The sequence below is a fragment of the Canis lupus genome, chromosome 27 (genome assembly GCF_003254725.2).
Source record: "Canis lupus dingo isolate Sandy chromosome 27, ASM325472v2, whole genome shotgun sequence".
Taxonomy (NCBI): domain Eukaryota; kingdom Metazoa; phylum Chordata; class Mammalia; order Carnivora; family Canidae; genus Canis; species Canis lupus.
In genome coordinates, this window is record NC_064269.1 from 38,404,513 (window position 1) to 38,417,526 (window position 13,014).

Genomic DNA, 13,014 nt, shown 5'->3' on the forward strand with positions numbered 1-13,014 from the left:
CTCCCAGGCCTGTCACAGCCACTCCCTGCAGCAGACACCACAGAAACTGTGATACACTCGACTGGGCCCTGGCTGAGGGATCTTCAGATGTTTATTACAAGCCGGGACAGGGCACTAGGGTTATCCTCCCTCTCATCTCCACATATGACACAGTCAGGCCCTATATCCCCTGCCATTTGTTTCCAGGGAGGTGTCCTTGGTCTGTCCTAGGGCTGGAGGTCCATCAACCAGGCCTGGTGAGCTCTAGGCTAGTCTGTGCAGTTATCCTCTGAGTCCAGGGCTGGACAGCCCTTGTGATCCCCAAGGTAGTAGGGGTGCAGGGGCAGAGAGCTCACTGTTCTGCTCCCATCACATGGGGGCCTCTCAGGGGTCCTGGCATCAACGTGGCGCTTCACAAGCCAAGTGGCCACATCCCCAAGATGCTGGCTCAGCCCCTCATAGTTCCTCTCGGACCCGAGGCAGTTTCCCAGTCTTGTCCTGGACCCGCTGCAGCCTGCGGCTGGGGGGTTCTGGGGAGGGGTCTCTGCTGGGCATTTCTTCCTCTTCTTCCTCCTCTTCCTCCTCCTCCTCTGGCTCCTTTAGCAGCTCTTTGGCTTCTGCCCACTCCTGAGGAGTAGGGAGGAGAGTCTGGCCCCATCCTCTACATCATCTGGGCCCGAAGACCCTCCCTAGGACATCTCAGCCACCGCCCTCATCCTTCACACACCAGGAGGGACATCCCTTCCTCCTCCCACGCCTCCTCACCTGCTCCCTGTGCTCAGGCGCCCAGGTGTGCCACAGTGCCAGGGCGCAGCGCCGCCCGCGTGTCACAGCCCACACACCATGGGGATTCTCCCCACCGGAGCTGAAGGCCACAAGCCGTCCACAGCGAGGCCGAACCTGAGCCTAGGGGATGAAGGCAGCTTCAGCAACATGGCCAGGAGCTCTTGGAGAACTTGGCCCTGACTCCCTATGGCCAGTGGCAGGCAGGCACACAAGCATTCAGCTCTTCTGCCCATCACTTCCCACTCCTTAATTCAGGGACCATGGACGGGGCAGTGGGAGGAAGGGGGGATGGGAAGTCAGCCTCAAGTTGGGGAGCACAGATGCCAGACTGAAGCTAGAGGAATCAGAGCCAAAAAAAGGGGGCCTCCTCACCCCCTGCCCAGGCCCTGACTTGTCCTACCCAACCCTTCAAACCCCAGGTGTGAAGCAATCCGAGGGTATGAATGCAGTACCACACTCTGGGTACCGGGGATAAGGATCTTGGGGACATTTTTGCACCTCAGGGAGGCCTTGGATTATCAGGAGCTGGCGGCAGTCAACAGAGAAGGAGGTATCTGGGTAAGACAGAGCAGCACCTGATGCAAAATCACTGCCCCTCCCCTTCTGCCCAATTCTAGCTCTTGGTTTCTACCTGGAATAGGGCCTTGGGGACCTGTGCTTTCACCCATCCTCCTTGAGGGGGTGAGGCAAACACTGAAGGCTGGGTCTGGAAGGGCCACTTGAGATCTCCTGGGAAGATGTGATCAAACTCTGCTAGGAGAACCCCCAAAACCCAGACAAGGAGTGAAGAGGGCTGGGAGACCAGGAAAGGAAAAGGTAAATGCTCCCCCACCCCCCATTTCCCTGCATTTGCCTCTGCGAAGCTTCTATTTTGAATTCAGAGCCCACAGCTGGGCTCCCTGCCCACCCCCACCCCTCACCCCCCTACCCCCACTTACTGTGACTGTGAGGGCATTGGGCTCTGTGAAGAACAGGTCCCCACCGTGGAAGTCATCATTGAGGTAGAGGAGCCCACTGCAAAGGGAGGAAGCAGCAGGCAATGAGACCCCAGCCCAGGTCCACCTGCCTGACCCCTGGGGTGGGAGTGCTGCCCACCTGTAGTCCCGATAGGTATAGGCTGGGGGCTCCCGCCAGCACTCCCCCGTGTCAGGGTCCAGGACACAATTGTCTGCATGCACCGGGTGACTCAGGTCCATGCGCTGGTCCTGCTCTCCTGGGAAGCAAAGGGACGTGGTGAATGCACCTGTGCCCATCCACTGCCACCCATCCTCGCCCCGTGGCTTTGGGGGATCATGGCTGGGCAGAGGAGCCAGGCCCTCACCCGGGCAGGAGAGTCAGGAGCCCACAGAGTCTGGGGATGCTAAGAATGTGCAGTGCCCGGCCGGGGCGCAAGGTCGGGGAGGCAGAGCTAGGGTCCCTGGCAGTCACCTTCTATGGCGCTACGGCACACCAGCTGCGTGAAGGAGAGATGCAACGGCCGCTCCGGGGAGAAGTAAGCCTGTGTCAAGGTCCTCACACGCTCGCTCACCTCCAGAAGCAGCTTAGCCCCCTGACTGCCCACGGCTCCAGCGTGTGCCAGCTGCAAGCCCGGAGAGAAAGGATGGGAAAGGAGGGGGCAATGGAAGGGCAGCCCTGCCCCAGCCCCTGCCCTACTTCTATGCCCTCCACCCACGGCTTTGGTCTCAGTAGCCAGCTCTATCCTGCTCCTTCCCATTGGCTCTGTGACCATAACCCAGGTTCTGATGTCTTAGAACACTTCCTCTCCTGCCTCCCTCAACTCTAGGGGGGTGGTGAAGGGTGGTTGGGGGCCCTCGAGTGTTCTCAGTCCCAGGAGACCCCTCCATGGGCGAGGCCCAGGCCTGGGCACCCAGCCTCCTGCGTGCCCTCTCCTCTGATTCTGGGCATCAGACCAGGGCATGGGGGCCTCCTCTTACCTGTGCAGCCTTGAGCACCGTGAGCCCCTCGAAGCGTTCATGGGGGCTGTGAGGGGAGCGGCGGCCTCGATAGCCAGATCTGGCTCCAGCCTCAGTGGCATCCTATGGAGGGAGAGAGTTGGCTGTGGAGTCTCACTCCCTAGGCCCCAGGCCATGCCCCCACCTCCCTGCCCACAGGGCTACAAGACCCTTCTCCAATCCTCCCTCTCCACAAAAGAGGCTAGCAGCCTGCAGGGTCCTCTGGTGACTCCTGTTCCCTGAGCTGCTGCCCCTTCCCATAGAACGACTATCTTCAGGTCTATATCATCACTTTCTGGTAAAGATCTGGAATTCCACCAGCCAAGGAGGCTATGCCCAGAGCTCTGAAGAGCCTCCTACACTGGAGAAGGGGCCTCTGAGAGGGCAAGGGTGTTTAGAGAAGGGGGGCAGGAAGGGCTCGCTCATTTGTTTCTGATGAGCCAAGGATAGAGGAGTCTTTCCAGAACCAGGGTCCAAGTAGCAAATTGGATAGTCAAGGCCGGGTCCTGGGCAGCTCGAGGTGGGGAGACAGCATCAGCCAAGGGGCCTCTCTCTGACACCCTTGACACACTCCTGGAGGATGTGGGAACCCTGGTGCTTAGCCCCAACTACTCCACCACCTACCCGAGTCTTATTCCCCAGGGGGCTCCTGGTATCTGGATGTCGCTTTCCTGACATCTATTCATTTGGCAGCTTTCTGCCACCACTACCCAGTTACCCTGTATATAAACCCCATCTCTGAGAGACCACATACTCACCCAAGCCATCTAACCTCCCCTTCTGGTATGTATTCATTTGACAAATTTGTACTGAGCACTTCCTATATGCCAGGCACTGTTATAGGCACTGAGGACACACCCGTGGACATGAAAAGTTCCCTGCTCTCATGCGGTTTGTTTGTTTATTTTAAAATGTTTATTTATTCATGAGAGATACAGAGAGAGAGAGGCAAAGACACAGGCGGAGGGAGAAGCAGGCTCCCTGTGGGGAGCCCGATGTGGGACTCGATCCCAGGACCCCAGGATCATGACTTGAGTCAAAGGCAGATGCTCAACCACAGAGCCACCCAGGTGCCCCTATAATGCCCCTATATTTTGAGTAAATAAACAAACCAACCAACCAGATCAATTCAGATGGTGATAAGTGGTATAAAGAAAATTATAACAGGACTACAACCTTGAGAGTGCCCAGGCAGTGGTTAGGGGGCAGCTGAGTGAGGTGACGTTTAAATTGAAAGCAGGGATGCCTGGGTGGCTCAGTGGTTGAGCGCCTGCCTTGGGCCCAGGGCGTGATCCTGGAGACCTGGGATCGAGTCCCACGTCGGGCTCCCTGCATGGAGCCTACTTCTCTCTATGCCTATGTCTCTGCCTCTCTCTCTGTGTGTCTCTCATGAATAAATAAAAAAACTTAAAAAAAAATAAATAAATTGAAAGCAAATGATATGAAAGAGCTGCTTGAATATGTGAAAGAAAAAAATGTTCCAGGCAGTAGAAATAGCAAGTGCAAAGGTCCTGAAACCAGAGTGAATTTAGTGTGATGGAGGAATAGAAAGAAGGGCTGATACTTGAGAGTTTTCCCTGACTCCATCCTTTCATCCATCGTCTTCCACATAGATTTAGTCCTGAACTTCTCTAGCTTTGTTTTTTTTTTTTTTAAGATTTCATTTATTTATTCATGAGAGACACAGAGAGATGCAGAGAGAGAGGCAGAGACACAGGCAGAGGGAGAAGCAGGCTCCATGCAGGGAGCCCGAAGCGGGACTCGATCCTGGGTCTCCAGGATCACACCCTGGGCTGAAGGTGGCGCTAAACCGCTGAGCCACCCAGGCTGCCCTGAACTTCTCTATTTTTGATTTTCTAGATAGTTCTCATCTGTCTCCCTCTCTTCATTTCCTAGAAACGAGGATCTAACCTAAGGCAGTGGCACTCTTGCATCATCCCAGAAGCTTCCCCTCCTTCCTTTCATCTCCCAGTGCATTCTCCAGAGTTCCACTAGAGGGATCTACCAGTTCTGGAGGATGGGGACTCCAGGCCCAGCTCCTGCTAATGCATGGGGACAGAAAAGCTAACCCCTCCTTATATTCTCCGATAAGCTGTCCACCAGTGACAAACCCCTTGGCAGGGTACAGAAGGCCCTTCATCATCTCTCCTGTGTCTCCACCTCTGGCTTCTCTGTTACCTCTTCTGGATAACATACATCTTGATGACATAGTGACAGCTAATCCTGAGCACTTTTTTTTTAAGGGTTTTTTTTTTTTTTAAGATTTTATTTATTTATTCATGAGAGAGACACACACACAGAGAGAGAGGCAGAGACACAGGCAGAGAGAGGCAGGCTCCATGCAGGGAGCCCAACGTGGGACTCGATCCCGGGTCTCTGGGATCACACCTTGGGCCGAAGGCAGCACTAAACCGCTAAGCCACCCGGGCTGCCGCTGAGCACTTTTTATATTCTTCCAACAGCTTTACCATGTACTACCTTGGTCCTCACAACAACTCTAAAAGAACCCACTGTATTTAGGCCCATTTTACAGATGAGGGAACGAGGCTCAGAGACATTAAAATACATTGCATGAGGGGATCCCTGGGTGGCGCAGCGGTTTAGCGCCTGCCTTTGGCCCAGGGCGCAATCCTGGAGACCCAGGATCGAATCCCACGTCGGGCTCCCGGTACATGGAGCCTGCTTCTCCCTCTGCCTGTGTCTCTGCCTCTCTCTCTCTCTCTCTCTCTGTGACTATCATAAATAAATAAAAATTTAAAAAAAATTTAAATACATTGCATGAGGTCACCCAGCTAATCGCCGTTGGGGCTGGCCCATGCTCTTAACTCCTGTGCTCTACACTTGCCAGACTACCCCCTTATTCTCCTTCCTTATGACCTGGCTTTCCTCCCCTTCTCTGCCTTAATTCATCCTTAAGACTGAGCTCAAGAGGCGCCTGGGTGGCTCAGTCAGTTAAGTGTCTGCTTTCAGGGGATCCCTGGGTGGCTCAGGGGTTTAGAGCCTGCCTTTGGCCCAGGGCATGATCCTGGAGTCCCGGGATCGAGTCCTACGTTGGGCTCCCGGCATGGAGCCTGCTTCTCCCTCCTCCTGTGTCTCTGCCTCTCTCTCTCTCTATCATGAATAAATAAATAAATAAATCTTAAAAAAAAAAAAAAGTGTCTGCTTTCAGCTCAGGTCATGATCCCTGAGTCCTGGGATGGAGCCCTCAGTCCAGCTCCTAGCTCAGCTAGGAGTCTATTTCTCCCTCTGCCCCTCCCTACTGCTCATGCGCTCTCTCTCTCTCTTTCAAATAAATAAATAAAATAGTTTCTTTTTAAAAAAAAAGACTGAGCTCAAGTGCTCCCCCATAAGCCTTGGTATTTTGGTGCTTCTATTTGGATAGGTACATGCTTCTTGTTAGCAAACTTAACCACTCGCTCTAATTAGGTGTCTCCATGTCTGATTCCTTCTCTATATGTGAGCTCCTGAATGCACATCTATGTTGTGTTTCCTCTCCCTGGAACCTAGTAGTTCTAAGTATGCAGCAGATACTCAGTGAGTGTGTACAGAAGGAATGTTAACCCAGAATGAAGATGGAAGCTTCCCAAAATGGGAGACTCAACCTGGTGAATATGGATCATTCAACCCAAACTAGCAGGGGATGCAATAGGTGGGGAAAGAGGCCTACATGTCCGCTAAGCCACTGGCCAAGCCGATAATTTTTTATTTTTTATTTTTTATTTTATTTATTTTTTTTGCCAAGCCGATAATTAAACTCTTGGCTAACCAAGGAAACCTCACCTGCACACTCACCCTTTTTTATGCCATTACAGGTTTTTTTGTTTTGTTCTTCCCATCAATTTCTAGTAAAATTCCTTTGTAAAGAGTGTCCATCAACCCCATGCTGAGAAGAACAGGACTTGTCCACAGCAGTGAGGTGGGGGCAAGTGCAGTGCCCGCTGAAGAACCAGAGAGGGCAGAACAGGGGCAGGGGGGGCTGCGCCTGAGGTCCCTAACTAGCCACCTACTCACAGGGCTTACCTTGGCCAGCTGCAGCAGCACCCCACACTCAGCAGGGGTGAGCAGCCCGTCCAACACCACACGCTCTGACCCATTCAGCTGTCTTGCGTCATGGGTTAGGGTTACCCCCTCCAGGAGGAGCACATCTGCAGGGGAAGGACAGGGAAGGGGGTGTTGAGCACCCCTTGAGGGCAAGCCCAGCTGCAGCTGGCAGCCCCCAGACTCTCTGCGCTCCTGCTTCCTGCTCTCCTAGGAACCTACCCTTCCAGTGAGTCAAGGGCTTCGGCTGTGGCGGCTCATGGTCCCAAGGCCTCTTCTCTTGATCCTCTCTCAGGGGTGAGAGATGTGCTCAGCGTATGTGCAGGCCAGTCCAGACCCATCTTCCCCAGACCTCCCAGGACCCCTCCCTCACCTTCCAGCTCAGGCCAGGCCCCTCCTACCACAGGGCATCACCTACCTGAGCTTTTCTCTGAGCGCCTCAGGGATGACAGCTGCTGGGGTCCAGGGATCCTGGGAGAGTCAGGAAAAGCACCATGACCCACCAAGTCCAGCCTGAGTCCCTGACATTAGACTCTCAACTACCAAATTAAGGTCCTTCTTCTTCCAGAGTGGAAGGCAGAGGTGGGAGAAGCCCTGGACTCATGCTCGGGAGCTCTGGGAACTGGGCCAGACTACCACAATTCACATAGCACTATTTGTTAGGCGCTATTCTAGCAGCTTTTTTTTTTTTTAAAGATTTGATTTTTTTAATTAATTAATTAATTAATTTATGATAGTCACACAGAGAGAGAGAGAGGCAGAGACATAGGCAGAGGGAGAAGCAGGCTCCATGCACCGGGAGCCCGATGTGAGATTCGATTCCGGGTCTCCAGGATCGCGCCCTGGGTCAAAGGCAGGCGCCAACCGCTGCGCCACCCAGGGATTCCTATTCTAGCAGCTTTATCTACAGAAGTGGAATACGTGGAGCTTTATCATGTAATGTTCACAATAGTCTTATGGAACACATTGTATGAATGTGCCCATTTTGCAATTGAAGACTCTAAGACACAGACAGGTAAAGTAACATGCCCCAGGTCACATAGCTAGTAAGTGACAGAGTTGGGATTCAAACTAGCTTTCGAGGGGCACCTGATGGCTCAGTTGTAGAGTGTGTGACTCTTGCTCTTAGGGTCATGAGTTCCAGCCCCAGGTTGGATATGGAGCCTACTTAACACACACACACACACACACACACACAATAAACTAGCGTTGGAGCGATGCTTTGATCCAGCAGTTCTCAACCAGGGATTCTGCTCCCCAGGGGACATTAGGCAATGCCTGGAAACATTTTTGATTGTCGTGACTCAGAGAGTGCTATTGATATCTACTGGGTAGAGGCCAGGGAAGCTGCTGAACATCCCACAATGCCTAGGAAAGCCCCCTTCTTCTGCCCTACAAAGAATGACAGTTCAAAAATGTCAATAGTGGGCAGCCCCGGTGGTGCAGCGGCTTAGCGCCGCCTGCAGCCCAGGGCGTGATCCTGGAGACCCTGGATCGAGTCCCACGTCAGGCTCTCTGTATGATGCCTGCTTCTCCCTCTGCCTGTGTCTCTGCCTCTCCCTCTATCTGTCTCTATGAATAAATAAATAAAATCTTAAAAAAAAATGTCAATAGTGCCAAGATGGTGAAGAAAAAGATTTTTGTTATTGTCCTAGCAATGAACAAACCTCTGCCCTTTAGTTTCCTCTCATAACTACAACAAAAAGAACTGTAACAAAAGCAGCAGCAACAGAGACTTCTCTACTGTGCAGCAAATGATACAGCTTCAGTAATTATGAGATAGGTGTGATGTGCCCATTTTACCAGTAAGGAAATTGAGGCTGAGGCAAGTGAAGGTCCAGAGCTTGTTTATGGCAGAGAAGAGACCAACACTCAGGCCTATGTGACCCCAAAGTCGCCCTCTACTATAGTACCTGCCCCTGCCCCTCAGAAACTGGGACTGCGGACTCCTCTCCAAGCCTCCCAGGGGTGTGGGAAATGGGAAGCCTTGTTGCAAACTGAAGTGACACAAATGTAGGGCATCATTGTTCTCTTCCTCTGGAGGCGGGAGCACTAAGGGGCCAGATGGAGACAAAGGGAGATATTCACCGGATCCTTGAAGCTGGCCCCCAGGTGCTCCATGGCATAGTAGAGGTGTCTCTTCTCCCCCAGAGATCGAAGGATGAAGCGCTGGATGTCCTGAGGTGGAGCAAGCAATAGGGAGGAAGGGGTGAGATGAGGAATAGAGTGAGGCAGGGAAGTGAAGGCTGGAAGAGGGCATGGCAGCCCCAGGTTCTAGGGGATAGCCTGCATGCTCCTAAACCTCTCCCTGTGCTTTTTGGTTCAACAACTTCAGGGCATCTTGGCTCAAAGGTGGGGGGATTACCTATGCATGCAGGTGTCATAGGAGGGCACATAAGGGGGGAGCGAGTAGGGGGAAGGTGAAGGCAAAGGGGGTGTGGGCTGGCACTTGGACCCAGAAAGTAGAGTCTGCAGCAGGGAGCAGGAGGTGGAGGTAGGTCAGATGCTGGACTTGGGGTTGCCTATGGTGACTGGATAGGGGGTACAGAGTCCAGGTTTTCTTCTCAGGTATATTTGATTTAGGGTCACCTCACAAGGTAAGTATGGAGCAGGGGGTTACCTCTCTTGGCCCGAGGCCAGGTCTTGGCTCTCCCAGCTGGGTCTGGTACTCATTCAGGACCTTCTTGGCAGTCTCATCCTCCGGGTAGAAGAGCAGAACACTCAGGACATTTTCCATAGCTTGGGACAGATTCCCCACTGAACAGACAGAGTGATAGGGTGGGGTGGGACATGGGGATTGAGGATGACAGCAATCCGTGGGCAGAGGCAGAGAAGACAGGCAGACAGGCAGAGCTGGAGAAGGTGGTCTCCCACTGCCAAGCCACTCCAAAGCCCCCACCCCGCCCTGGTGGACCTGCTCATCCCTTGCTTCTTTCCAAAGCTCACTCAAACACACCTAATCTGGATAGGCAGAGTTCAATGGGGAAGGAAGAGAGGAGGGAATTAAGAAAGGTGAGAAACAGCAAGGGCAGAAGGAGCCCCGTGACCCATCTCCTGAGCTTTCCACAGAGGTGCCAAAGGGGAGCCAATGAGAATCCTTCTGCCCAGCAAACGGATCCAGATAGATAGGAGGGATGGAGAGAGGGGACTCAGGACATCATCAGAGACAAACCTTCGCTTCCCCTTTCCCACCCCAGTCACCCCCAGCACCCCGTCTTCCCCAACTGACCCTGAGCATGGGCCTTGTGCAGCTGCCTCAGCAGGCTGGGGAGGAAGTCAGGGACAGGGAAGCTGCGGCCAGGACGCGTGGCTGTGTCTCCCACACAGCGCTGCCGGCACTGCAGGACCCGAATCCAGTGCCCTGCAGACAACACACGTGAACCGTTCAGCTTGTGGCGCTCCTCTCTGTGGCACCCTGAACCCCCCAGCTCCTTACCTGCAATGATCTCATAGAGGCCTCCCTGGCTCCCAGCCCCTTCCTCCTCTTCCTCACTCTGCTGCTCCTCAGGTCCTTCACAGCCAGCCCGGCAGCTCTCCATCTGGGCCAGGATCTCCTGCAGGGCCTCCTCCAGCCTGGGCAAAGCCAGCCCTGCCTCCTGGCGCCCCAGTAGCTCCAGGCCCTCATCATAGGCTGCCTGTCGGGGAGGGGAGTGAGCAGTCACCTGAGATCCTGCAGGCAAGGTGCCAAACAAGATTGGGAGGTGGAAAGATGGGAAAGGCTGTTGCTCTCATTGGGGACATGGACTTCAGGTCCCACTTTCACTTTGGGGAAGATAGGGTGGGCCTCAGGACCAGAATGGTAGAACATGGGACCTTAGTGATCCTCAGGAAGAAAACTAAGTCCCAGAGAGGGATTTTCCATCTGGGGTTACCGAGGACAGTACCCAGATCTCGTGAGGCCTGAGCCACACAGGTCCCAGTCCAGTAAGCCTGGTGTATTCCGCCAAAGTGTCTCACCCAGTGTGGTGGTGTTTCCAGGTCCCGGAAGCTCTGGGGCCGCACCCGAGACATGCGTCTGTACTTAGCCATGTCCTCCCGCATCTGCAAGTGTGTTGGGTTTGCTACAAAGAAGGTGTGTGCTGCCGCTGCTGCCAGATCCAACTTCTTCAGCTGAGAAGCAGGAGGGAGGGGGGAGTCAGTGCCCTCAGGCAGGGGTGTCAGACCCTCTGCCTGCTCACAGGCATCCCCCTCCCACACCTGGAACTGCCCCAGAACCTTCTAGAAGATTTGTCAGTCAGAACTGCCCACCTCTCAACCTCCAGAGCCCCTAGAAACAGTGTGCCTGGGGAAGCTCAGGGAAGAGGGGTTTGAAGACTTTGGAGTGGGTGCGATATTGGCAGAGGGACCTCAGGGCCTCAGTTTGGGAGACAAGGCACAGGTGAGGTCTAAATGAGGTGGGGAAGACGGGGGAGACCAGAGGGACCAGCAAAACCCGCAGGTCTCTAGGACCCTGGGCAGAGGTGTGTGTGACCAGCAGCCACCCCCCCTCCCCCAGCCACGTAGGCAATAGCTACCGACTGGTAGCTGCGCAGTGTCCACTGCCCTCCCGCCAGATGCCAGGCCTCCGGCTCCTCAGCCTTGCCCCTGCCCCGCAAATGCTCACACTCAACACCTCTCCCCCCACCACGCTTCCTGTCCCGCGGCGGGGTTCCCCGCATCCCCTCCGCTTCTCTATGCCCCCACGTCGGTCTCAGTAAGACCTAAGGTTTCAGGCCCCTTCCCTCCATCTCCGACCTACTTCCACCCTGCCTTGGGATCCCATGCAGCCCCGCTCCAGCTCTGTTCCCCCCTCCCTTAGACTGTCCCTCGACGACCCCCGTGGGCACTTGACGCGGTTTTGATGGGACCGACTCAAAAGGAGACGTCCGCGGACCGCCCCGCCGGGCCCCACCCGGAGTCCGGAGTCCGGGGCGCCGGCCTTCCGCCCTCTCCCGGCGCGCTCCAAGCAGCTGCGCGGCGTGGGTCCGGCAGGACCCCCGGAAGGACCCGGGGGGGGGGGGCTCCCGCACCTGGTAGTAGGCCCTCTGCAGGTAGTTGTAGGGCTCCCGGCGGCGGAAGGCGTCCCGCAGCGCGCTCCCCACGCGGAGCCGCGCCGCGCCCCCGGGGCCCAGCCTCCGCGCCCCGCACTGGGTCAGGCACTCGGCCCGGCGGAGCGCCGCGCGGAGCAGCAGGCGCTCCCAGGCCCCCTGCGCCCGGCCGGGCCCCGAGTCCCGCCCCGGGGCGTCGAGCGGCACCGCGGGGAGCGCGGCCCCCGGCTCCGCCGCGCAGAGCGCCCCGCAGTCCCGGCGCGCGCGGCCCAGCGCCGCCCGGCTCCGCAGCGCCTCCCGCAGCAGCGCCACGGCCGGCGCCCAAGCCCCGGCCGCGTAGGCGCGCAGACCGTCGGCGTAGAGCAAGTCGGGAGCCTGGGGGGGCGCCGCCGGGGACAGCGGGGCCAGGCCCGGGGGCTCGGGGGACCCCGGCGGGGGCAGCAGCAGCAGTAGCAGCAGCAACCGGAGGAGCCGGAGCATGGTGCCAGGGGCGCCGGCCGGCTGCCGAAGCGGAATGCGGGAGCCGAGAGGGGGAGACAGGGAAGGGGGAAGGGAGAGGGAGGGGAAAGGAAGAAGAGATGGAGAGGAGGGAGGAGAGGAAGAAAGAAGGAATGAGCCGGGCCTGGGAGAGCTGATGCGGCCCAGACTCAACCCTGGGAGAGGCCACAGGAGAGCCAGAGACGTCAGGAAGCCTGGCAGAGAGTGGGGAAAGCAGTCTTCAAGACAAGGGACAGTGTGGGACGAGAAACAGGCCCTGAGGAGCAGATGGCAAGCGGCAGGAAGCAGAGTAGGCTGGGGCTTCGGAAAACAGCCTGGGGAGCCTCTTAGGACCCTTGACTCCAATCCCTGAGGCCCATGGGGTCAGGGGAACCACTGGGGCTGTGTTCCCCTCTGCTCTATCTGCACACCACAGGCACTCTTGAGTCCATGACAAGGATGGTGGATGCCTCCCACACACCTACCCACACCCACTTTTGGAAAAAAGAGCTTTAGGTTGCAGCAGGGGATTCGGACATGTGACACCAAGTCAGGCCCAAGTCCTTTCCTGCCCAGAATGTGAGGTCTAGGTGGATTTGGGGGAAGGAGGAGAGTTGGGGCATGGCACATGGACTTGCACTCTGCAACAACTTCCACAAATCTGGACAGAGATCCTTCTTACCCCAAACCAGTAAACTCAAGTGTCCCCCCCATGCCCATGCCCAGCACAAGATGCTTTAATCAGCCTGTCCCTC

At 55.9% G+C, this 13,014-nt stretch overlaps 1 protein-coding gene across 1 annotated transcript; it reads right to left on the reverse strand.

Moving 5' to 3' along the window:
• Positions 1–73: 73 nt before the first annotated feature.
• P3H3 (prolyl 3-hydroxylase 3) lies at positions 74–12,405 on the reverse strand. The gene is made up of 15 exons (XM_025471941.2): positions 11,765–12,405; positions 10,713–10,865; positions 10,192–10,390; positions 9,985–10,116; positions 9,376–9,512; positions 8,844–8,933; positions 7,174–7,226; positions 6,978–7,045; positions 6,738–6,862; positions 2,700–2,801; positions 2,194–2,344; positions 1,861–1,978; positions 1,704–1,779; positions 745–885; positions 74–606 (listed from the first exon to the last, which is right to left on the reverse strand). The coding sequence occupies exons 1-15, from the start codon at positions 12,260–12,262 to the stop codon at positions 436–438; spliced, it is 2,214 nt and encodes a 737-aa protein (XP_025327726.1). The 5' UTR covers positions 12,263–12,405; the 3' UTR covers positions 74–435.
• Positions 12,406–13,014: the final 609 nt, after the last annotated feature.